This window comes from Barbatula barbatula (genome assembly GCF_947034865.1).
Source record: "Barbatula barbatula genome assembly, chromosome: 9".
NCBI lineage: Eukaryota > Metazoa > Chordata > Actinopteri > Cypriniformes > Nemacheilidae > Barbatula > Barbatula barbatula.
In genome coordinates this window covers 18,547,140-18,574,360 of record NC_136772.1, presented here as the reverse complement: position 1 = coordinate 18,574,360, position 27,221 = coordinate 18,547,140, and the positions used below count along the sequence as shown (strand labels likewise).

Sequence of the window (27,221 nt, the reverse complement as noted above, 5' to 3'; positions counted from 1 at the left end):
GAATCAATGGCATTTAGCACCAAACCTGGTGCGGTTAGTCTAAAAGTGGCACTTTTGATTGAACACAAATGAGAACATTTTGGACATTCTGGCATATGGGGAGTAACATGTTGATATAAGTTAAAAAAGGCTCAGAGGTTCTTAAAAACTAGTTATCATATTGGTCATGCAAGTTTAAATTTGACTTGAATAAAATCCCTAATTTCCAACCCAGCTATGGAGGATGTAGTTGGCAGTCATCATACATCAACAAGTTTCTTGTTGAAAGTTAACCCAAAGTCACACACACTTGCATTGTGGCCTCATTTACAGCTACAGATATTTTAAATAAGACCAAAATAATCACTTTAGGGGTTCTTCTTTCAGTATCTCCACAGAGAAATGTGTCACATGTCAAATTAGACACTGCTTTGTCTATCAAATGTTGGTCATATTTATGTAGGACCCCATGAAATTAGTGTTCCTCCTCTGAGATGTTCGAGGTGTGTTAATGGTACATGTTCTGATCTCATCTTCCAACAGAGATACTACAGTCCAGACTTTAACTCTGCAGCCCTCTGTCCGAGATGGAATCATTGTGTATGAAGACTCCCCATTGGTCAGTATTCATCTGATATCAAGGGTTCTGTTTACAGGATCTGGTGACAAAAATCTGAAGCAGCGTAGGTTTGTTTCTGACCAGAGGTTCGGCATTAACAGAAATTGTAAAAACATTAATTGAAATTTCGATTTGATTTCTTTAATTTAAGTAAGTAGCAAGTAAGCGATCATTCCATGTCAGCTCAACCAGAGGTTGATTTTGATAAAATTTAAAATTTCTGTTAAACAGATTCTGTTAAATTCAGGAAAAACATGCCACTAACAGTGGCAACCACAGAAATAAAGTCAGCAAACCCTAAAACAGTTATAATTTTTAAAATATGAACCACTGAATTGAATAAGTTGCAATGCGTGCTGGAAAATTTCAGACCTTAGTTAGACAGACTTACTTTTCTCATGTTCTCGCCTACAAGCAGCTGTTCTTGCCGTCCTGCACTCCACCGAAAACCAGCCGCGTGAAGTGTAAACTTTGCATAGTGATATTTATTCATCTATCAGCAGATGGTCCAGATCACTGCTCCGGTGAGGACAAACATGTTGCCAGATCACACCCATAGGACACTCCAGCACAGATGAGGGAAACTGCGTTAAAAATTAATGAATGACCTCAAGGACAGTGTGTTATAATCCTCCACTCTGCCTGTGTCTGAAGTCCGTTTGTTGTTTTGTTAGCATGATGGTGCCATTTAGAAACCTTTTTTGTGAACCAGGGAAAGACTTTTAATGATGTCTCTGCTCAATTATTATTATTATTTTATTTCATAATAATGTGCCTTACTAGACACTCATAATAATGCACCTTACTAGACACTCAAGGACACCCTCCACTGAATAGAACAACAATCCATAAAACCATTAATACAACATATGATCTAACCGACATAAATCAAAGTAATCATAAGCAAGGATACAAAGGTAAACATAAAAATAAATGAAACAAAACATAATCAATTAGACCACAAATATCCCTAGACAAGTGATATAATCATCGAAATGCCTGCCTAAACAGGTGAGTTTAAGACGAGAACTTAAAGTGGAAAGATTTTCACTTTCCCGAATGCCTTGAGGTAATGAGTTCCAAAGGTGTGGAGTGGGAAAACTAAAGGATCTGGATCCAAAAGAAGTTGCGCGAAGAGTATGTGCAGTAGATGGTCTTAAAGTCCGGGTGTAGTTATGGAGCAAAGATTATTAAGTGTTTTGTAAACAAAAAGAATAATTTTTAAATCAATGCGGTATTTGACCGGGAGCCAATGCAGTTGTTCCAATACAGGAGTAATATATGTAGTTCTGAGGTTCTAGAAATAATTCGTGCTGCTGAGTTTTGAACTAATTGAAGTTTGTCAAGAAGCTTTAACTTTCTGAATTAGCTAAGGTATTTTTTGAGCCAATAAGCAAAATTTCTGTTTTATTGTTGTTAAGTTTCAGGAGATTTGTTGTAAACCACTCCTTTAACACAGTCAGAGAGAGACTCTGAAGGGGAAGAACCAGGTTTAGAGGACAAATAAAACTGGGTGTCATCGGCATGTTAAACGTCCTAAAAATATAACCAAGTGGTAAAAGGTAAATGATAAATAAGAGAGGACCCATGACAGAGCCCTGTGGAACCCCAGTAACAACATTAGATAGCTTTGATGAATTTTCAATTGAACAAATAGAGTTCCCCCAGTTGTATAAGACCTAAACTAAGAATGTACAGTTCCAGTAATTCTAATCGATTCCATTTGGCTTAACAGAATATCATACGAAATTGTATCGAATGCTGCACTTAGATCGAGTACAACCAGTATCGATAATGATCCTGTGTCAGTGGCTAAGGATAAGTCATTAGAAATTTTGATTAAAGCAGTCTCAACACTACGTTTCACTACTTTAACACTACTTCATCCATACTTGGGAGTGTGGAAGTAGAGAGGATGGAAATTAGTGGTTGGTTAGGACAGATACTAAAAGCATGGCTACATTTATTCAATCCTAGGATTTGCCTGTGAATATTACCTACTTGTCTATAAAAAAACGTCATAAAAGCCTCACAAGATTCAACTGTATACATATAAGAAGGGAGTGAGTCTGGTGGCTTTATAATATTATTAACCACAGAAAAAGGATTCTTGAATTCCCTTAGCAGGAACCAATTAATTTTTTATAGTACTCTTCCTTAGATGAACGAAGAGCTGTCTTAAAGTCCATACGCTGAACACATGCGTGACTATAAGTCCAGTTCGTAGACACAGACGTTCAAGGCGACGACCCTTCATTTTTTTTAAATTAGCAATTCCGGTAAAACCAAGGAGCAGGGTTTGCAAATGAAACAGTTTTGGTTATTAGTGGAGCATGCAGATCCAAAGTCATTTGAAGTCCATGATTATAGTATAAAATGCAAAGGACGGAGATGAAAAGCGGACTGTGACACAGGAGTTTAGCCCCTCAATTAGCATCCAGCAGCAGCTCTTTGGGTATAAATAGACTTTACACTTTCAAGCCTCTTCTGATGTCTCATAGGATATCAGTGATTCAGAATGGTCTCGCATTGTGCCAGCCGACAGATAAAAGCAGCTAGAAAACCCCCCAGACAGCAAAGGGTTGCAAATAAAATGATCAAATGTCAGATATATTTTAGAGATGTGGAAAACAAGATGAATGTGGGTATTATGTAGTTTTCCATTAACTCACACTCCTCTTTGATATTTTGGAGTCAAGATATTCAGGAGCTGGTGTGAAATGGATCAGATTTCATCAGCCAAAGATATTTAAATATTGTATTTTATTTCATGTTTCAACAAAATTATTTTAAAACTGGTGACTCACAGGTTGAAAACCCCTGACCTAATGAATTGACATCACTGTCACCATGACAGTGTTGCAGTTTCCAGATGTAGACAGCCTTATATTTTAAAATGTCAGCAGTGTATATTGATCATGGTGTCTGTGTGATCCATTGTTGACATGGCATACGCAACAAAACAGTATGTGCTTCTGTGTTGTTTTTAAGGTGAAAGCTGTGAAGATGGGACATATCCTGGTTATAGATGAAGCTGACAAAGCACCCACAAATGTTACCTGTATCCTAAAAACATTGGTGGAGAGCGGAGAGATGATTCTGGCAGATGGAAGGAGAATAGTGTCAGGTGAAATGAGTTGAAAGGATTGAATATACTGTATTTAATAACCTGGGATGGTCACAGACAGTCTTAAACACTGGGATTGTTCATCTTTTCCATAGGTCCATCGGAAGCAGCAGGAAGGCCGAATGCTATCTCCATGCATCCGGACTTTCGGATGATTGTTTTAGCAAATCGACCTGGCTTTCCATTCTTGGGAAATGACTTCTTTGGTGCTCTTGGTGAGATTCTTCTATAGATGGAATCAACAAATGTGCTTTATTGATTACTGTATAGAATGTACACAAGCACTGTATAATTGGATACACAGCATTTAAGTAAGCAAGTAAGTGGTAAATGCAGTGGAAAAAAACTAGGTTTTAAAGTCCTTTCCTATTGATCATATCAGTACAACAAAGTGGAACAAAAAAGTTTTCTGTAGCATAGCGTTGGCAATACAAAATAAAAATTAAAAAAGTTAGATGGTCTATAATTAACTATAGATAAAAATAATCTTGCAAATGTGTTTCTAATATCGAAAAATTCTGTCAGGTGACATATTTAGCTGCCATGCAGTGGACAACCCGAAACCTCAGGCAGAGTTTGCCATGCTGAAACAATATGGGCCTGACGTTCCTGATGCTATTCTCCAGAAGCTGGTGGCTGCATTTGGAGAGCTCCGGAACATGGCCGATCAAGGAACCATCACCTACCCTTACTCTACACGAGAGGTGGTCAACATCGTAAAGCATCTCCAGGTAATCATTAGGTTGTCTTGTTTATTAGTTGTCATCCATAGAGCAAAAACTCTGTTCAAAATGTAAGTGATATTGAGTGATATTTTGACTTAGGATTGTGGTATCAACTTTTTTTTAAAAGGATCCTTTGGTATAGAGTGATGAATGATATATGAGCAATGGCATTGATTTAATAATTGTGAAATAAAAAAACTGTGTAACTGTCACAGTATTCATAAACTTTGAAAACATATTTTTACTTGGAGGCCGCCATTTTTTTGGCATCAAAATCAGTGATGTCAAATGGTTGCAACCTAAACCTGTTCTCTTTCGCAACAGCGAAGAACACACGTTTTCATATATAACAGTAAAATTAGGTGGTGTTATGTCCTCTTGACACAAGCCAGCCTGCCTGCCATAAAAGCGTGCATTAAATCATAGCTTTAAACTACCGCCTTTATGACATTTAAGACTATTTAAGACATCAGCATCCACCATAATCGTATACTTTATACATTATGAGAATATACTGATAAACACAAAAATAAGATGCTTGTAGTTTGGTTATTTATTCTGTATTAGAGCACACCTGAAGGGAGGGAGAGAAGACAATAACATTAGGCTACTGATGTTGATAAATCAACATCAAAAAGTCCAAATCTGGATAAAATGCATTGTATAAAACACTGTGTATATAATACATTCGAAATGATTCTGGTTATTAATATTCATGTTTGTATTGTTTCTGACAAACAATATTAAAATGTATGACAATAACCCAAATAGCGTCTTTCTTTTCTTTTCTTATTTAAGCAGTATATATATATATATATATATATATATATTATTCTACAGAACCTTATATTTCAATTCAATTCAATTTTATTTATATAGCACTTTTCACATTGGCATTGTTCCAAAGCAACAAATAAGATAAACTACACAACACAAAAAAGGTCAAACACAGCACAGTACACGGTGTTTATATAACAAGTTAAATTATTCTAGTAAATAATATCTAATAAATGCGATCTCCCGGTGGTTTATTGAGCATATTTTGCATTAAGTAAATGCTTGGCTGAATAGATGTGTCTGTAATCTAGATTTAAATTGGGCGAGTGTGTCTGACCCTCGAATTTAGGTGTTACGTATAAGAAAGCTCAACCCCCTTTGGTGGATTTTGTTATGAAATGATAGATTCTCTTCTTAGCATTATTAACTCATCTCTGACACTAGGACATGTGCCTAAAGCATATAAGGTGGCTGTTATAAGGCCCCTTGTCAAAAAAAAACATCTCGACCCTGGAGAACTAGTTAACTAAAGTCCTATTTCAAATCTACCTGGAAAAAGTTGTCTCAACTCAATTATAGTTCCTTCCTCCAATGGCATCAATGAAGATTTCCAGTCTGGATTTAGAGCACCACACAGTACAGATACTGCTTTGATCAGAGTTTCAAATGATCTGCTTATGGCTTCTGACCGAGGTTGTATCTCCTTATTGGTGCTGCTATATCTTAGTGCTGCATTCGACACCATTGACTACAGCACACTCCTACGTAGACTCGAAAATTATGTTGGTATTAAGGGAATAGCTTTAAAATTACAAAAACTTTAACTGGTCCAAAATGCGGCAGCTCGAGTTCTTACACTTCCAAAAAGTATGAGCATATTAGCCCGGTTCTGTCAACCTTGCACTGTTTACCTATAAAGCATTGTATTAACTTTAAAATCTTGCTTATTGCCTATATAGCCCAGCATGGTTTAGCTCCTCACTACTTGAGTGAACTTCTCTCGTATTACAGTCCTTCACGTGCACTACGCTCTCAGGCGTCCGGTCAAAATCAAGTGCAGGCGGCGGATCCTTTTCCTATATAGCACCTAAACTTTGGAACGCATCTTTTTAATCTTGCATACACTAAACTATCATAATATATATATTCCGGAGGTTTAGGCTGCACTAGTTAGATCAACCGGAACCAGGAACACTTCCAATAACAACTGATGCATTTGTTGCATCAGAGAGTGCAGAACAGTACTCTACTCTCAGCCAGTCTTGTCTCATTGTTCCAAGGTTACCAGAGCGGGCAGGGCGTAGTCCATGCCCAGACCTGACAAATGCTGTGATGATAGAGCTGGACAAAGGATGTGGCGACTCTACAAAATTATTAATGATAATTTTAAATCTAATTATTTTTTATTTAGCCTTGTTGTGCAAGCACTGTCGAGCTTTTGCAGAGGCTGCAGCTTTTGCCAGAGGGGAACTGAAGGTTTTTTTCTCCTCCAAAGGAGTTTTTGGTTCCTTGCCACTGTTTGCATACTGTTTTGCCTGGCCGGGGGGCTGCTAGAATTTTATAGTTTTATTTAATTAACACTGCATATAGGAATTTATAGTCTGTCTGATATTTGACCTGTGTTTTGACTTGCATAACCTTATATGTTTTGCTTATAGTCAATGTTTTCTTGTACAGCTGCTTTGTAACAATGAAAATTGTTAAAAGCGCTATATAAATAAAGCTTGACTTGAATTGATAGTCTTCAATTTGCAGTTTATAATCTGAAATATTCGGTTTACGTGTCTTTGGTCCGATAAGTAATATTTCTTTTTTATTAGAATTTAAAAGAAGGAAATGACAAGTCATCCAATGTTTTATATCTTCGATGCACTCTGCCAATTTGGATAGCTGGTATTGATGAGATATAAAGCTGAGTATCATCTGCAGTGGAAGCTAATTCCATGTTTTTTTTATAATGTTTCCAATGGGCAGCGTGTATATGGAGAATAGCAAGGGTCCTAAAACCGATCCCTGAGGTAATCCATAATTTACTTGCGTTAGATTTGATGATTCCCCATTTAAATGGACAAATTGATGTCCGTCTGATAAGTAAGATGACAATATTTACTGAAGAACTATACTAACTGCGTTATATTTGATGATTCCCCATTTAAATGGACAAACTTATGTCTGTCTGATAAGTAAGATGACAATATTTACTGAAGAACTGATTAGGTTGTCTGTGTTTAGTTTGGATGCCTGGCTGTGCGTGCAACCATTTTACTTCATTGAAAAATAACATGTCAGGCTCCTTGGGTTAAAATTATTATTACACTTAGGTTTTTTTTTTAAGAATTGGAAATATTTGATGTGTTTCTAATAGCAAATGCTAGTAGTGTAAGGCTATTAAAATGCATTAAGCCTCACATCTCAATATACACTGGGTTCCCTTTAGTTTGGCTGCCTAGCTGTGCGTGCAACCATTATACACCATCGAAAAAGAACATGGCGTCCTCCTTAGGTTAAAATGAGTATTACATTTAGGTTTTCTTTTAAAGAATTGGAAATATTTGATTTGTTTCTAACGACAAATGCTAGTAGTGTAAGTCTATTGCAATGCATTAGGCCATACATCTCATTTTACAGTGGGTTTCCTTTAATATACATTCAAAATTTTAGATAAACATAATTTATTTTGGTCACTTTATTGTGCCATGTTACACTGTGCACGATGTCACTAAAGTAAAGTCTCCATGGAACCCAAGTTGCAATTGTTTGTAATTGTTTGGAATTCCAAATAAATGGCAAATAGAATGTGTGGCTTGTGATTTTCACCATGAATTTATATAGAAAAGCAGGCATTTCATTTTGAAATATAACTTGCAGCTAACTGAGTTTGAGAGGGATGAGTTAGCACGTGCTCTGCCCAAGCTGTAAAACTGACGTCATCACAGATGGATCGCCACTAGAAGGCAGAAGTACATTTTCAGATCTTGATTAAAGATTATGAGGGCACATGAATTTTAAAAACAGATTGACCTGCATGGATAAATTGTTTATAATTAACACCACAGTACTTTTCTTTTTCTATTTCATGGGGACTTTAATATTAGACTGTATGACAGTAAAGCATGCATAGTTTTTCATATGTAAAGCCACACTGCTGCACTAGGTCTCAAAATAGCTGACACTTCTGACAGAATTTTATGCGAAGAAAAATGTGATTGCAATTCTATGGGGTCAGAATTGTTATAAATAAATATATAGCAAATACATTTAGAGAGTGTCACAAATTTTTTTAAATAAACACATATGTACAAAATTGGACCACAAATATATGTTAGACGTGAGTAAAACATGGGGAAATTTAGTTTTGCAAATATCCCTTTAAAATGGCTATTATGCAGAAAGTTAATGCACATATGCAACATTACTCACGGTTCTATGATACTACCGTAAAAAAATAGAGCGGCATGGCCAGTATTTTGAAGAAATTAGCATTGCGATGCTACCGTACCAGTGGTACTCCGTGCAACCAGTATCATATTAAGGATATGCCCAACATTAGGAATTCAGACTTTGTCATTGGTGATAAAAATTACTATTTTATAAATAAGTGCCTGGACGAGAGTCTTTGTGACAAGTTGAGAGGAGAGAGACGAAAAGAGAGGCTCCGTCTCTTCATCATCCCACTCAAACCCTGATCTGACACATTGAGAGGCCACACTGCCAATCTGGGCCACCTGTCTTTGGAGTTTTACACCACTCACACACAAACTTGACTTCCAGCCTCCTGCTCTCATCTCTCCCCCTCCTTTTTGTACAGCTATCAGAAGATAGAGATTTCTTATAAATGGATGGATTTCATCTATCGCATTGAATGAGAAATTATTTGTCAGGCTAAGTCAATTCTAGGAATTTCTATTTTCTTTTTACATGACAAGGAAGCAGTGTCATTGTTATTGTAATATTTAGCTGTGTCATAAGACAATCAGACAATCAAATGTCCTGTATCTCCGTCAGTTAAGGTATTGTGTTATAGTGCTAATGTTAGTTTTGACCCCAGATTACACACATACTGAATAATGTGCCTTTTATGCACTGTAAATCGCTTTTTAATAAAAGCATCTGCCATCTGCATAAATGTAAATGCTTTTGTCTCATGAGTTTAACACTCTTTCCCTTTTTCAGAAATTTCCAGATGAGGGCCTAGCCAACGTGGTGAGGAATGTGTTTGACTTTGACTCCTATAATAAGGACATGCGTGAGGTGCTGATTGGAGCGCTGCACAAGCACGGCATTCCAATCGGAGCCAAACCCACCAGTGTACACCTGGCCAAGGAGTAAGAACTCACCTCCTCATCTCTTTTTAATATCCAAGGACAAACATAGTCACATAGTACCTAGATTTACAATAAACATCTGTAGAGCATTTGCTCCACCTCGTCCTTAAAAGCGCACACTTGAAAAGAAAGTACTGTATACTTGAAGATGAAGTGTGCCATTTCTATTAACACTCGACGGATTTGCAAAAATGTATCTGTTCATACCAATGTTGTTAGGTCCAGCTTAGTCTTTATGTTTAAGCAATCATATTGCAACTTTTGGTTTTCTTAGTGCAGAAATGACACGCTTCACTTTTACTGTAACTCATAAGCTGCTAATTTCACAAAGATTCAATAGAAACCACTCACATATCTAAAAGAAAACTTGAAATAAGAAATTAGTAGGTGCTGTTTATTGTGTTTTTTTACATTTATTAATCATAGATTAATATAGATAATTAACCCAAAAGGTGCAAATTTAGTCATTAATTACTGTATATGTCTAACAACAACAAAACAAGGTTAACAAAACAGATGGCATGTCAACTAAATGTAAATAAATATTTTTTACTGATTGTGCCATAAAGTCAAAGTGGTCTGAAGATATTTGAATGTGTGTAGCGAAAAGTATTTTACATTATTTTAATGATTCTTGACCTATGCCATTTCTTTTTCTCATGGTGAGTAAATAACGACTTCATTTTTGGATAAACCATCCATATATTATTATCATACCAAATAATGTCTCCTCCTTTTAGTGTCTCACTATTGTTTATTATACACTTTTAAATAAAGAAAATATTTGTTTCTTCTTTCTCGCATTTGTCTTTATTCCCTTCGCTTATGAATGAAATTTTGACATTTTACATAGGTTATTTTGTACAAGTATATTTTGAATGTATGTTAATGTAGAGAAGAAACAAATATTTTCTTTTAACTGATGTTAAGCAGGGGTTCTATAAATGACGGTGTTGTTTTTATTAATGGGAATGATATGTAATCTCAATGATATCTAATCTCTCACGTACCTTTTCTGGATCGTTCCACATCTCCACAGATTCTGTAGCCATCTTAAAGAATCGCTGAAAACACATCTCTTCTGTCGGCACCTGGCCGATTAGTTCTGACTTCTATCTCTTTTCTACTCTTTCTATCCTTAAAAAAAACTTAGCTTTGTATATTGTGGTAGGCTATATGAGACCGGTTTTACTGCACTTATGCTTTTTGTTGCCCTAGTGTTGTCCAATTGCTTCCATTTTTTAACTCACTTTGGATAAAAGCGTCAGCTAAATGACTAAATGTAAATGTAATCATGCTACATTTATAATGATAATTTGACTGTTTACATGTGCAAAATAATAATAATCAAATCATATTTCCAATAAGTAAGCATCAGCTAAACACATTAGCCTGGTTTACATAAACAGATTAAGTCAATATTCAGGTTCTCAAAAAATCTGAAAATGAAATCCCTTATTTTTTTATTCAAATGGTTTTTAGTAATTGATTTCCAAAAGCAAATTAGCCAAATACCTTTTTCCAGGTTGCCATTGCCAGACTGTAAGATGGCAGGGTACTGGACCATCAATCAGGGGGGCAATGCACGCCGAAAGCTGTTGTGCCCAACTGACACGCATCAAATAGATATCAAGGTATCATAAACCTCCAAGCAACCAATTGAGATTTACTATTTTTTTGTACTAATATGTAATAACTGTACAACTGCTTTGCCACAATCCAAAACTGTGAAAATTGCTATAGTAATAAATTTGAATTGGCTTTAAATTAAAACACTGTGGTGCTAATTTGATATTTGTGTACTTTTCAGGGTCCAGTGTTTTTGCGTGTTCAGAGTTATCCATCTGCGAGGCACGAGTCTAGGTCCATGAGCTTCACTGAGGAACAGGCTCACTGGCAAATCCCCATGAATGAGGTTAACATTGTCAGTGATGTCACCACTGCTAACGGTAGGCCAGGACAACATCATAATGATATGTTACCTTGGACAACAAAACCAGTCTTATGGGTCCATTTCTTTTTTTTGTTGAGATTTTTACATCATCCGAAAGCTGAATAACTATATAGATTTCTATTGATGTGTGGGTTGTTAGGATAGGGCAATGTGTGGCGGAGATAAAGCCGTTTTAAACTCTAGAATCTGAGGGTGAAAAACATTTTAATATTGATAAAAATGCCTCTGAAGTTTTTAATCAGAGGCAATGTTGGTAGGCCATCCATATTAAAAACAAATAAAGCCAAAAGTCATTGAAATGAATCCAGAGAACACATTTTACCACTCCCAAAACAAGATTTGATTATTTATGTGACGATGAACAACATATGATTATTCAACAAATTATCTCTCATGTTGTAATACACATCCCATTTAAAACCTGTATATTCACAATTTATGTAAATTAAATTCTACATTAGTATATTAATGTTCTCCATATATTTGCAGAACACTGAAAACTGTACAGTAAAGACTTTGGAGGTTAACATGTTTCAGAGTATATCATGCTGCCCAGTCCTAATACACGTATGTTAACATTTTCTTGAAAGTGACATGGGAATGTTTTGATTTGTAGATTGGATTTATGTTGCCACATGTAATCCTGTATTGCTCTACGCTATGAAGGAGAAAGGGGACTCTGTACAGTGTATTGAACTCAATGACATATTCCCTCGCACCATCAGCGGCGTGTGGCAGCCTTTCGTCTCTGTGGCAGCACTTGGCAACCCATTGCAGGGCCAGCTGGTGCTTCATGAAGAACAGGTGTGTGACCTCTAACCTGCCTGTTCTGCACAGCCAGTGCATATAACAAAATGCCATCCATGCGCTGTCATTATCAATCCATTTATACAGGTATCATCACTGCATTGATGTTTATCTCAGAAACATGCTGTCTAGACATGAAAACAGAAGATTATCTATTGATGCATCATTTCCATCAAACCAGAGAGGGATAAACAATGTCTAATTATAGTAAATGGCCACAGATGAAAACAAAATTGAGTTAGGCGTATGCTTTCACCATAGTTAGATCTGATGAGAACTGATGTGTAATGACACTATTTGTTGTTTATGTTTTGGATATGTGTTAACAAGGCTGTGAGTTTGACTGAAGCTTGATGTGTTTCAGTTTTCTTTAATGGATGTTGTTGTTGTTGTTGTTGTTTTAGAGGCATCATTCATCCCGGTTTTACATTACATTTTGAGTCCCAGTTTACTCCCTTAAGTCTACTTATGAATGTTGTTTGTACAGACATTCAACTGCTTTGGAATTCGCCAATGCCTACCTAGAGTCTCCAGCCAGGTCTGTCTTAGACATGCCAGCACATAGCCACAATTGGAACTAACTGAACTGTTTAATTTGACTTGCTCAAACTTAAACTCTCTAGTACCCCTAAGGTTGCTAAACGGATATCACATCCATGGTTAAATCATTGTATGCACATGCTCGAGTGTCGTAAAGCAGAACGCAAATGGAAATAAGATACTTTGCATGTCTCCTTAGAGATGTATAAGAACTGTCTATCAAAGTGCTGCCATGGATTTCTTTAGGTATAAGATCGAGACTTTATATGCATGTATTCCGAGTACTTATGATGGCCCTGAATCTTCCAATCTGGTGGCTAATAACACTCAGCTAACAAAATTCTATCAAATTGATTTTATTAATCTGTTACAATTGATCTTTACTTTAAAGCCGTCGTCTTCTCCAGCAGATCTTACATCGACTTGTCTCTTTAGAGAACTATTAGGGGCTATTGGGCCAGCTGTTTTATCAATTATCAATAGTTCGCTGAGCACTGGTGTGTTCCCTTCCTGCTTTGACCACTCAGTGATCAGACCACATTTGAAGAAGCCGAATCTTGATCTGACTGATGTTAGGAATTTCATCCTATTGCTTTGCTGCCTTTTTTGTCGAAAGTGTTGGAAAAGGTCGTATCTCTCTATCAGATCATGTTGTCGGTGACAGGTTTCGGTCAGGGTTCAGAGCTTGTCATAGCACTGAAACGGCTCTTCTTAAAGTGACCAATGATCTTTTGCTGATTTTAGATCAGCAGGAAGTGGGGATTAATGGCACTGCTCTACGTTGGTTCTCCTCCTATCTGTCCAATAGGTCGGTTTCAGTTACAATTGGCAACCACTCGTCTCCTTCAGTCCCTATATTTTGCGGGCTCCCTCAAGGGTCAATCTTAAATCCAATTCTGTTTTCTTTATACATGCTACCCTTGTGGTCTATTTTTAGGAAATTTGGGATAGCTTATCATCACTGCTATGCTGATGACATGCAATTGTATACAGTGGTGAAAACCAGCAGGGGTGAAAACCAGCTTTTACTTTATTTGGTTAATAGTCAAGATAAAACGAATGCTGTCCACTAGTAATCTGGAGACGATCATTCATGCATTTGTATTAACCAGGCTGGACTATTGCAACTCCTTGTATTTAGGATTGTCTCAGTCAGTGGTACATAGATTGCAGCTTGTTCAAAATACAGCTGCCAGATTATTGACTGGAGGAGAAGGAGTGATAGAATAACCTCAATTCCAGCAAACCTACAATGGCTACCGGTGAATTATAGGAATCGATCTTGAATGGCCTTTCACCAGCGTATCTATTAGATATGTGGGGTCTGTAACACGAAATTATTCCTTAATTCCTTAAAAGTTAAATAATGTGCTAGATCATTTTAGCCTGATAATACTGTAACGGTGTGGCTTTGTCATAAGGATGAGCAAAGTATGTTTCTGCCCATATTTACTGTATTCAACATGTAAACAAGAGATTTTCATTTCTGAAAGGCACATTAACTTAAAATAATATTCAATTTCTAAAGTGATCAAGTAAACTAAAGTTTAGTGTTCTGGTGCATAAAACCTTGTTAAACATTATAAGTGAAAATAAATCAATGTAAAAAAGAATATTCTTCTATAGGGTAATACTTTGCTACATCTGGACCTGGTTTCTGGTGCTGTGAGAAGACTGGTTATGCCTCAGGACAAACCAGAGGAACCAGTACAAAAGACATCAAACTGGTGGAGTAACAAAGAGAGTCAGGTGAACATCTACAAACAAATGTTTAGATACAGTTATCATGTGAGTGTATTCAAAACTAGAGTACGTATAATTTATCACACCATATAACGTCAAATATTCAAATATTAGTGTTAAAAAGTGTTAGAATTGTAACCCAGGACTGTCTTGTCCATTATAACTTTGTTTCAGGAAAAAATCTGACATTACACGGCTCTTTGGAATACTTGATTCCCATTGGTCAAATATACTGTACCATGCAGCAGCTTAAATGATAATGTTCCTTTAGTTTATGCTGTAAACATGGCAACTGCAATGGCTAGATTATAGGTTAAATTGGACCTTTCATGCACTATAAACTATTTTTACAGCGTGTCCCAAATGCATGAATGTAATATCTTTCTTTTCTTGTGAATAATCTTCTGCTCCTATGTATTGTCATCAGTCAGGATATAAAATGTGCAAGGAGTTTGCCCATAAGAACTGGCTTCTCATCTTCAAAGAAAATGGGTATGTTTCTCTCTCCCCATTTATCCAATGTGTGTGGCATTCGTAGTATCTTATCAGGCATGTCATACAAATTTCTACTGTGCTCTATTTGGACAGGAGTCAGCTAGATGTTGTTGATGTCCTAGAGGGTCAGATTCACACCATCTCCCTTCCCATCAACCTGAAGGCTGTGTACCTGGTGGCTGAAGACCGCTGGCTGCTTATTGAAAATCAGACCGAAAGGTACGTAGGTGCTGGTACCTGGTTTCTGTCATATTTTAGTGCTTTAACTAAGTCTGTTTTTAACTAAATTATTACCATCTTGTGTAGAAAGTTCCTGTTGACAAAGCCTATGCACATGGGTGCTGAGGACACTGGAGTGTGCCAGCTGCATGCCATCACTGAAGATGCTGTAAACACGGGCTTTGGCACCAGCTCAGGTGAAGAAACAATTGCTTAAATTGTGAGGCTTTTTAAAGTGAACTCCATCTAGTGATGAATGATAAAAATAGCATTGCACTAACAATCACTCAGAACACCTTATTAACTGCAGAGCCTTGCATAGCAACACAAAAATCACCATTAGTGAATTTGTGGTTGTTATGGTTTACCTACAAATATAGCCAAAAAGGGCATGTTGCAAAGTCAAACATTGTTTTATTACTTATACATTTTAGTTTACACAGTGCTTATTAAAAAGAGAATTCCTAAACTTTAAAGCAGTTTCCTAAAGCAGGCATTGAATGTCCGAAATACAGGTAGGATGAATGAAAGATAATTTACAGTTCTGTCAGTTAATAAACCATTCCTTTACATTTTTAGTTTAGGGTTCACACACAACCATCAAAACGCTTCAGTTTCAGAAAGCTCACAATATCAGTTAATGGGATGAATGTCAGTGTTTGAGCGATTAGCGAGAATCATACATTTAAAGTTTTAGACACACATAGGCGTCATCTTATTTGGAGGCCTCAATCAATTTGAGCTTTGCAGGGTGTCACTAGAATTTCTGAATAAAGACCAGTTAAATATGTTTAGATATGTTTGAGCTAATTTTATTACAGTCTGAGTTTAGAATTTTAGAATCTGAGTGATCTCGGGATATGAGATTTATAAAGGCAATCTGTGTTATCTGAGAGGTTCCTGGAAGAGCAATGATGAATGTTTGTACTCTTTAGATTCACACATCTAAAATCTGAGAGATACTACCAATTATTTAAATTCTCTACAGTTTTTTTCTACCTATAAGCTTTAGTTTATACTGCACTTAAAGGAATTGTTTACTTTCAACATACATTTTTATGATAATTTATTCACCCTTGTTGTCATCCAAGATGTTTATGTATATTTTTCTTTAATCGAAAAGAAATTAAGGTTTTTGATGAAAACATTCCAGGATTATTCTCCATATAGTGGACTTCACTGGACTCCAAAGGTTGAGGGTCAAAATTACAGTTTCAGTGCAGCTTTAAAAGATACCAGACGATGAATAAGGGTCTTGTGGGCCACTTCTAATAGTTTGAGAACCATATTCTTAAAAGGTTCATAAAAGGTTGTATGTTGGACTTGGGGTGTTAAGTAGTATAATGAACCTTCATACTTTTAACATTAAACCTATAAAGTTAGTTTTTTTGGGCAACCGAAAGTAGTTCATTGGCATCGCTGCAATGAACCCTTTCTGACCCTTTATTTTTAAGAGTACAGTTTTGGAGTGATGCTTACTAATCCTGTTCTTCAGGGATGGAAACCACAACTCCCCAGGAGGTATCAAGTGATCAGCTGCCCAACGAGAACCTCAGCTCTGCCCTGGGGCAGAAAATCATCTCTCCCAACCGCATCTTCTGTGACACCAATACCTATGCTAATGTGATTGTGGGCTTTCCAGATCTCATGGTTAGTGACAATTTTGATGTCCGTCTTTGAAAACACTAAAGTATGACTGAAAATATGGTTTCGTTATGTATTATTGTTCTATATTGTGTTCCTTCAGTCCCCAAATGAGGTCTACACTTTTAAGAGACCGTCACCCATAACTGAGGGACGAGGACCTGATATGTTTTTTGGGTCAAGTAAGCGAACGGGACCTGCAAAGAGGCTCAACTGTCTATGTCTATTAGATGCAAATCAGGTGATCCGAGCACTGCCTCCAACACAAGTTCCACTGACTGAAATCTACCCTAAAGGTATATGAATTAAAGCACTCATATACACATTTCATATAAAAATTATGTGGTATGTGTATAAAGGACCTTACTTAGTAATTGTGTCAATTCATTAACAGATGTCACGCCACCCATGACTGCTGCTTACCTTGAAGTGACAGACCTTAACTCTAAGAAACTCAAATACATTCCAGTGCCAAGGTACAAACTATTTCATAAAGGTGTAGCTCCCTCTTCTGTTAAATAGAGATCACATTTATCCTGCCTATTTTGGCCACAAACCACCTATTTATAAGGAATTTATTTCCAGTTATCAACCTACTACTCTGTTAAAGTTAAAAGTTACCTTTTTGAACAGGACTGTTGTTGTACTCATACTGTCTGATACTCTCTTTTTTTAGGAGCAGTTCAGTGTCTCCCTACACTGTGTGGATCTCAAAGGTTTCAGACACAGATGTAGTGATGGCTCCTTTGGGCTCTGGTGGGGTAGTCACTGTTGACATGGGGGGATATGTTAGGTTGTGGGAAACGGGGCTTGACAACCTGCAGCGCTCTCTGCTGGAGTGGAGGAATATGATCGGATCTGAGGATGGCAGGCATGTTCAGGTAGGACCTTTTGGTAGAACATTGCGGTCACATTATTTTCTAAAATCGATTGAGAGCATTATAATTGTTTTGCTTTTAGTGCTTTCTTTACTGATGTTATTGTATGCTGATTTAAATGTTAAAAGTCATCAAAAGTTACAATTCCTGCGTTAGGGAAAAAGCATCTGATGACCAATGTGGAACATTCAGATTTAGATCTGTTTGAAAAAAAATTGTCCAGCTTTATAATATGTGTGTCCTTACACGTAAAAATACATTGTGCATTTTGTGCATGTAAGTGTTTAGGGATACGGTCGAGAGTGTTATCACATGCAGACAGGTCTGGGGAGTGACAAAATACATGTAACTTAGTTACCTATTTAAAATACAAAATTTAAGTAACTGTATTTCATTAAATTACAGTTACATCCAAAAGGTATTTTAGATTAGTGATTGCTTGGATTTTATCATTAAACATGGATATAAACTGTATCAGGCAATTGATCTAAACAGCGATCTGCGATTCTCTGACAATCTGCAAAAGCATCTTAAACTACAATTATGCCCATAAGTTTAATACCACCCCTAACTTTTATTTAGTACTGTCCTGAATAGACTATTTCACCCAATTGAAGTTTACATATAGCCTACTCTCAATGACAAACTGACTGAATTTAAACTGATTGCCACATAAACGACATTTACATAGGTTTGAATCTTTATTTTCTGTTGTTACCTGAATGATCAACGACTGTTTTCATTTTTGGGGATAGTTGTTAGTGAGTGTCTTGTTAAAGCAATTTTTATGGTCATTTAATGTAACTTTTTGTCACACGCTGTCTTAGTTTTTAACTTACAATTCTTGTCTTCTTTTCTTAGAATTGAGAGACATACTCACAATTGTGGACTATAATGTCCAATGAGGGAAAACTGTAAAACTGCTGTTGTTTAAAATAATATGCAGAGGAAAGCCAAGTCCTCTGTTAGGTGATCCCTTTGTTTAATGTACCTTGTATTCCAAAGTATTCTAAACTATTTAGATTAAGTTACAAAACTTGTGTAATCTAACAAAATACATTACAAAAAGCATGTATTTTGTAATCTGTAATGACATTTTTAAAGTAACCTTCCCAGCCCTGCATGCAGATACTTTAAATATACATGGAATGTACTGTAACAACACATATGTACACAAAATATATATTGTCTACATTTGTACGTAGTGCAAAATCTAAAAAAATTGGGGTCCATTTTTTAACAAAACTTAGTTTTGCTATTATATTTGATGTGTCTCATTGTACAGAAATCACACACTACCTTGGATTTAAAGTCTGTTGAAATTAAATACAGTTTTTTCTGAAATTTAAATCTACTGTACCACATAAATTGAACTATGAGCCAAATATGTTGCAATTCAAATTCTTACCATGTGGTGGCAGGCCTACATCAGAAATGATGTAGTGTGTTATTTATTGGTTAGTTTCCGATCTTTCTTGTTTTTGTACTTTTTTTATTAAATTGGTTAATTGTAAATAATTTCCAGCATTTTCTACGTGAAACAGGTTTTATCTATATAAGTGATCTGCATTACTTTTTTATGAAAAGGACCACATAAACAAACTTCAAAAAGTTTTAACAAAAGGTGATTTTTACTGCAATTCATAAATAGCTTATAGGTTACTGTGCTTACTGTGTCTCACTGATAATGTTTGTAGTGGTGCAATGTTACTGATCCAGAGGACACAATATCATAATGCAGGGACAACTGAGAATACGATAAATGACACGATTGCAAATGCTTGTTGTAATTTATTGTGTCATACACTCCCAGCTCCTCAAACACCTTTGTATACTGTGTTTGTCTCTCTCTTCCTGTTATCGATAAGACTGGCTGGAATCTTGATTTTTCCAAGAAGAGCTCTTTGAACGATATTTGCAAGTTTGTTCAGTAAAATATTGTTTACAAAGGTTTGCTTGGTGTCGCCCTTTGGAGAAAAGCATAAAAACTAAAATAAGCTGGGCTTTGACTGATGCAATCTTCTAACATTGTGATATCAAGGTTTATCATTGAGCACAAGACTGTGTTATCATACTGTTGGTCTGGTTACTCTTAACGGCTTCAGACCTTCTACCCCACCCTTGAGCCTTTTCACCACACTTAAACAACAAACACAATTTTTGCACTACCCACAGCTAGGTTCAGGTTTACATTTACATTTAGTCATTTAGCAGAATTTATACTGATTTATACTTTTAGGTGTAGGATTAGACACACAGAACATCCACAATTAGAGAAGGTCAGATGTTTACAAATTGTTCTTGCGTTAAGCAGGAGTTGTGCTTTAAAATACATATCTACATGCAGCTGACGTTTTTGAAAAAAAGCATTTTTTATAATGCCTTGAAAAGTGGTTTGTGCTGAACAAGTCTTCTACTCAGGTTTGAGTCTAGCTCAAAAATTTCAGAATTATCCCATTCTTCTGTCTCTCCTCAAGATCTACTGTACCTGACCTTTAAAAACTACTGTTCAAGTGTTCGTTAAATTTGGAAGACTTTCAACACAAAATGTTTCTTTCATGTAGTTGGCCTCATCTTCAAACTTAACTTAACAAACCTTAACAGTTAAGATTCCAGCAGGCAGAATTCCTCCTTCAGGATCTCTGCCACCTCCTGTTCATTCTTGCAGTCTCACGGGCGTCTCATTCCCCGGCTTCATTTGACAATTTCCCCTTCTATTCTTTTTTCTCATACTGCTCATATTTTATAGTCTGTGACACTACTTTAATTTATCTGTGTGCTATGGCCTCGGTCAGAGGCCTATTGTGCTGCATTCTTGTCCCCAGGGCAGTGAACACTTATTAAGTTAGCTAGTGTTTGCTCTGAGTTGGAAAGAGACTGAAATATCTTCTGCACAATCTTGGATTAAGGAGATGGCAATGTGTGTTACTTTAGAGAAGTTAACATACATTACAAGGGTCGAAGCACAGCAATTTGAAGAGATGTGGGCACCTTTAATTGATTTCCTTAAGAAATAGGAGAATGTATGTATTAATGTTTTGAGTGTGACATATTTTTGTTCTGTTTTGTTTTATTTTAATTACTGCTGCTTTGATCAACATATTTAGAAGGTTTTTGTAACTTAGTTTCCTAAGTTATAATACAAAATAAAATAAAAGTTAGCTAGTGTTGCCATTTCCCTTCCCTTTGTGCATTAATGAGCTCATAAATTACCCACAATCATCCAGTGATTTCATGTTTTAAGTGTGGGATGGGAGGGGGGTGTGTACTGATCCAAACACAAAACTTACAGAGTGTGGTTTTAGCCGCTTAGGTAGCAGCAGGAGTCACTTTCGTCCAGTTAAGAGTTGTTCAGTTATTATTTCAGTTGCTTTTGTTTTAAGATCAACAAAAATATAAAGTGTTGCTTTAAGTTGAAAGCACTGTGTAAATATTTATATGATCAGTTTGACGTCATCGGTACTGATTATGTATAGAGAGCAAACTAACTGGCCTGGAAAGTGTTCTAGAAATATTTTTCTCATTTGTTTCTTAGTTAGGAAAAATCGTCAGGTATTTTAATCTTTTTGACAGACACTTGATATACAGTCACTGTATAGAGGTGAATCTGTGGTCCACCAAATTACACGGAGAACCACTCTGCAAATAAATTAAACCTCTGACATGCAGTATATACGCTATGTGATGAAAAACATCTTTCAAGCTATATCAGTCTAATATGACTGTCAGTCATCTCGCCCCGATATCGGAGAACAGCACATCACTGCTGTCTATATTTAAACACCCTGAATTACAGTGTCTGTTCTTTCAAACATTATGTCAGAGAATTGGAATTTTGTTATCGCTCACTAATATGCATGGCTGTGGGGAAGGCATTTTTTCAATTATGAATAATTTTAAATGGCTTTAGTGGTATTATTTTTACCTGACTGATTCTGATTGGTCAATCGGGGCACACGGTCAGTTTTTGGTATTATTACTTTTGATTTTGCAACATAGCTGTGCTAGTTTTAACTCTTAAAGTTTCTTCATTTAACAATTTTCCTTCAAACAATCCTGTCCATTCATTTCATAAGAAGCTGTTAAGTATAATCTTCTGAAATGAATTGCAATAATTCATTTCATATAAGAGATGTTTCATATATTACATCTACCTGAGTATAGTGGGTACAGACTGGACCGCTGCACTTAAAAGGGCAGTATGGGTTACATTCCTGTGGGTATGGAAATGAGTAGTCTTTGACCTCATCATACCAGGCCTGTACATGAGAAGTAGGCGGTCGAGACCTGAGGTGAGCATTCAAACAGAATTATTCATGACATTGTTGAAAAGTTACCTTTAACTGCAGGGTACGATGCAGAATAAAGCCAAAATATTACTTCAGTTCATTTAAACACATGGACCGGCACATACAGTATGAACTCAGACCTAATAACACAATATCATTCAGAGATGTAATCTGTAAATCTGTAAACTGATCGATAAACTATTTTTATTCAAGGCTGGTTTGTTCCAAAGCTTTACTTTTGTTTTGTGCCCTAAGTGTCAAGGACTGTGTTTTGCCAATCAATCAGATTATCGTTTGCCAAATCTCTAGGCCAGATCTAGGCTGCACTAGTTAGATCAACCGGAACCAGGAACCTAATGGTTAGAGCGTTGGGCTTGTGATCAGAAGGTTGCCGGTTCTAATCTCAGTGTCAGCACGTCATGACTGAAGGGCCCTTGAGCAAGGCACCTTACCCCTGATTGCTCTGCAGTAATGTGCCACTGTATAAAACTACTTGTAAGTCGCTTTGGATAAAAGCGTCTGCCAAATGAATAAATGTAAATGTAAATTATTATATTGGTTATTGTGCATATATGGAACCATGGCCGTAGCCAGGGTTTGAAAATTTGTGAGGTCTGTGGTGGGGTGTCAATAATTATAGCTAATATTACCAATAAATGCTATTAATCATTCAACTTTAATAAATAGAATGAATAATGAAGTTAACGAATGATAAATTTAAAAACAGGGCTTGATACCATGGCTGGTTTTCCAAAATAACTAACTGTTCCTACTAATAAACAATAAACAACTTTGTAAACAGTATAGACTGAATTATATATGTGTAACGCAGACACTCAGAAGAGTTTTAAACTGCTGATTATTCTTTAAGAGCTTCACATTTTATCTTTTAATATGAAAAATTACAGCGTCCAGGACCTTAGTGAAATCATAGCTGGCTACGGCCATGCATGGAATGTCCATTGACTGACATTGAAATGTTCCTGTTCCCGCTAATGAGGTTGTGTCAATTATGATGGTCAGGTCATGTCATGCAGTGAGGCTCAGTTCACAGTCATGCTAGGAATTTCAAACCCTGACGTCAGCTCAGCTCACTGATCTGTCCCGCTCCAAACATGTACGCCAATGCAGTATGTTTATGAAGTGATCAATGTAGCAGATGTGTTTGAAAGATGTGGTGATGCAGAATAAAGACATGAAGTCTATCTGAAAGGAAATGAGTCGACACTATGACTCACAAATGAAAATACACTTATGATGAGAAAAAAGACCCACTCCAGCTAAAACATTGGTGATCTAATGCTGACTGAAATAAGAGACCAAAATGAAAGAAAAAACATGGCTGTCAAACTGAGCCTTTTTTAACCATCAAAGATGTTTTTGCTTTGTTTTCTGCGTCAAAGGTTATTCATACAAATTAAGAAAATAATTGCATCTATTAATAAATTGACTACAGAAATGTAAATTAAGATAATTAAAAGGCACTAACTGTCCCAATTGTTTGATTTAGATTAACCTATTTAAAACAGTGTATTTAAAGAAACATAATTATGACATTATATTAATGACCATATTAACATATGACTACCTGTTTAGTCATGTTCATTGTATGTTAATTTATCAACCAGTGGTGGTCTTGTAGTCCAAGGGCAGAACCTCAAATTGGACGCAAGCGACTATAGGGAGCCAATGTAACTTAATGAAGAGAGTAGTGCGTGTGCTCTCTTCATGTGTACTCTTGCCGCTGCATTCTGGATCGTCTGTAGAGGTTTGGTTTGGAAGTCCAGCCAGTAGCGCATTGCAATAGTCCAGTCTGGATAGAACAAGAGCCTGGACTAGGACTTGCGTAGCATGCTCGGATAGGAAAGTTCTTATTTTCCTAATATTGTAGAGGATGAAGCCACAGGACCGGGTGGTACTGGAAACATGATCCATGAAGTTTAGCTGATCATCGATCAACACTCCCAGGTTCTTGGCCACTCTGGAAGTTTTGATCGTTTATGAGCCCAGTTGAGTGGAGAGGTTGTGATGAATCTTAAGGTCAGCCTGGATTACACCTCTAGAGGATACTCTAAATGACCTACCTGAGAGGTAAGACCTGAACCCTTGTGGCACCATTCCAGACACACCCATAGCCTTGAGGGCTGACAGGAGGATGTGGTGGTTAATGGTGTCAAAGGCAGCAAATAGATCCAGTAGGATGAGTACAGATGAGTTTGAAGCTGTACTTTCCAGTCTCATGGCTTCAATGACCGAGCGCAGCGCAGTCTCTGTGGAATGGCCACTCTTGAAACCAGACTGGTTGCTGTCCAGGAGGTTGTTCTGCATGAGAATGGAGGAGCACTGGTAACATACAACATGCTCCAGAGTTTTGGCAATGAAGGGGAGGAGAGAAACCGGTCTGTAGTTATCTAATAGTGAAGGATTAAGAGTGGGCTTCTTCAGTTGCATAGTAATACAGGCCTTTTTGAAGACTGTGGGAAATGTACCAGTAGCGGAAGTTGAGTCGATAATGTGGGTCACAGCAGGAACAACCGATGGAGAGATGGCCTGAAGGAGATGAGTTGGGATCTAGCAGGCAGGTAGTCGGGTGGTTAGAAGAAATGAACTTGGAAACGTCTTCTTCAGATAGGAGAGAGAAAAAGGGGAGAGAGCATGTGTCAGGTGTTTGGGCGTGATTCAGAGGCTGTGGCACAGGGAACTGACTGCTCATTGTGGTCGTTTTCTTTACAAATCATCAGCTGTTAAGTCTAATGGAAGTGAGTGGGCTGACGGGTAAAGAAGAGCAGAGAAGGTTTTAAAGAGAGTACGAGAGTCAGGCGTTGTTGAGTTTTCGCAGAGGAGACATCAGCAGAGAAAGAGGAGAGGCGAGATTGATAGAGACAGGCACGATGCTCACGGAGAACATCAGATAACCAGGGGGCAGAAGGGGACGAACGGGATGGCCTAGATGTAAGAGGGCATAAGTTGTCTAAGCAGGAAGTAAGTGTGGAGCAAAGAGTGCCGGCGGCGCTGTTAGTATCCAAGAGAGAGAACTGTTCAGAGGAAGGGAGTGTGGCAAAGATTTCAGAGGATAAGTGGGAGGAGGAGGGCTTTCGTTGGTTGTGCCGGAATGTGACCAGTGGAGAAAAATGTGTAGTGTCTGGAGAAGTTAGGTCGAGATCAAGAGTGATGAGGAAATGATCAGACCTATGCAGCAGAGTGAACTGGGAGTGATCTAGATCGAGTTGATTACAGATGTAGTCTGTTTGTTAAAGTCGGAACCCTGTGATTTTTCAAGTTGTATGTTGAAATCTCCAAGTACCACCAGGAGTACCATCCTCAGGTAAGGATGACAGAAGCGCATTCAACTCCCCCAAGCAATGTCCAAGCTGACCTGGAGGACTATAGATAACTACAACATGAGTTTTAACACGGTGGATTTACTAGATATCTTAAAGGTGCTGTATAAAAAACGGTTTAATTCTAAGTGTAAATGGAAGTGAGGAGCATATATTACAGTATGTACAGTATGTGTGTTGGCCTATGGTATGACATACAGAACATTGTAACAGGAGCTGGTCATGTGATCAAGGGTTAGCGCTAGACGTCAGAGTTTCTGTGTCTTTGCTTTCACAAAGGTCATCTGTTAGACATGCCATGTCATCACTGCTATCTAAATAGCCCATATCTGACCCTGAATTCCAGTCTTTATGTAACTTGAAGGACCTGAAGTTCCTTTAATATCCAAGTTTGTTGTTGCTGCAGGGTGTCTGAAGTGGAACTGTGAATGAATAACCCATTTAGCACTGATGTAATTATGAGGCTTGTCTCTCCTTGGTGGGTCTCCTGTGGTCTGCTGCTCTCTATGCTAGTCAACACAGTAGCCTCTTGACAACCAGACTGGGACATTTGGTTTCAGGTTAACCGCCTCAAAACATAGGCACTTTTTACATTCCAACTGAGGCTCCTGCTCTGGCCACTGGACCGCTAGAATGAGCGGCGTGGCATCACTCCAATAACACTTCTGTCTGGAGACAAACACGGCAACACAGTAACCTTCTGATTTCTGCCCAGAAGAGACCGGCCGTTTGGGGAGTCCAATGACCAAGTCCGAGACAAGTCAGAGTGCAGATACCAATAATTCAAAAACAAGTCAGAGACTACAGAAAAACGTCTCTTGTCCGGACTCAAGTACTACAGCACTGGCTACAGATGTATAATGATTAACAATGGTAAGAAAGGCTGTCTAGCTTTCATAAAGTTCATGTTAAAATTAACACAAGGCTTTATTTACATAGCTCTCCAGTTTAAAAAGCACTACACTGCTGTTACTGAGACAGAACCGTGTTTTTAGAGAAAACAGACTGATTGGAATGTTTGAAAAGAAGATCATTGTCTGTGCCTGTTTTACAGTACCTGTGTAATTGTTGTGTTTGTGATATTATTTAATGATACATTTTCTTGTATAACAATAATCATATTCAAATCCTGGTACAAGACAGATGTGGAAAAGATACATTCCAAACAAATACATTCCCAAAGTAGTTTAACCATTCATTTTTCCAGTGTGATGTGTAGGGATATGAAGCTGCTTCATATTTAAACTGTTAAATCCTGGCTAATCTGATGCCACGTTGCACACACACAAATCTTATCATAAACAGAACTGTCACTGATCTTCCTTAAAGAGGGGAAGCAACTGTTTTTCCCACCCCAGTGTCCCAATGTTACCTCTCTCAGAGTAAACACACCAAATACAGAGTCTCAGAATGCATTCTGGAATCCATTATTTGTCAATTATCTGTTACCTGTCAAAATGTGTCTTCTCTGAATGCCGTTTCCAAATATTTTAGCCACAAATATCCAGCTACAGAGGCTGTGTTGGCTTGCTCACCGGGAGACTGCATTTATTAGATATTATGTACTAGAATGATCTTGCTTGTTCTATAAAACACCATGCAATGTGTTTTACCTTTTCTGTTAAAATTTACTTTCATTTTATTTATATAGCTCTTTTCACAATGTACATTGTTCCAAAGCAGCTTTACAGTGGAAAATAAGGAAAAACGAAAAACATAAAAAAAGCCAAAACACAGCGCAGTACATGGTTTTTATATA

At 37.2% G+C, this 27,221-nt stretch overlaps 1 protein-coding gene across 3 annotated transcripts in view; it reads left to right on the top strand.

Annotated features, from left to right (window-relative positions):
* vwa8 (von Willebrand factor A domain containing 8) overlaps positions 1 to 27,221 on the top strand; it is a 73,933-nt gene that overhangs the window by 28,264 nt on the left and 18,448 nt on the right. For all 3 annotated transcript variants that reach the window (XM_079464690.1, XM_079464689.1, XM_079464691.1), the window contains exons 22-37: positions 523 to 598; positions 3,590 to 3,725; positions 3,821 to 3,940; positions 4,251 to 4,456; positions 9,401 to 9,552; positions 11,078 to 11,186; positions 11,363 to 11,501; positions 12,123 to 12,310; positions 14,480 to 14,602; positions 15,024 to 15,088; positions 15,185 to 15,310; positions 15,398 to 15,507; positions 16,806 to 16,960; positions 17,058 to 17,250; positions 17,349 to 17,430; positions 17,631 to 17,835. In XM_079464690.1, coding sequence (XP_079320816.1) covers positions 523 to 598; positions 3,590 to 3,725; positions 3,821 to 3,940; positions 4,251 to 4,456; positions 9,401 to 9,552; positions 11,078 to 11,186; positions 11,363 to 11,501; positions 12,123 to 12,310; positions 14,480 to 14,602; positions 15,024 to 15,088; positions 15,185 to 15,310; positions 15,398 to 15,507; positions 16,806 to 16,960; positions 17,058 to 17,250; positions 17,349 to 17,430; positions 17,631 to 17,835 — 2,185 coding nt within the window. The remainder of the gene's footprint in view (positions 1 to 522; positions 599 to 3,589; positions 3,726 to 3,820; positions 3,941 to 4,250; positions 4,457 to 9,400; positions 9,553 to 11,077; positions 11,187 to 11,362; positions 11,502 to 12,122; positions 12,311 to 14,479; positions 14,603 to 15,023; positions 15,089 to 15,184; positions 15,311 to 15,397; positions 15,508 to 16,805; positions 16,961 to 17,057; positions 17,251 to 17,348; positions 17,431 to 17,630; positions 17,836 to 27,221) is intronic.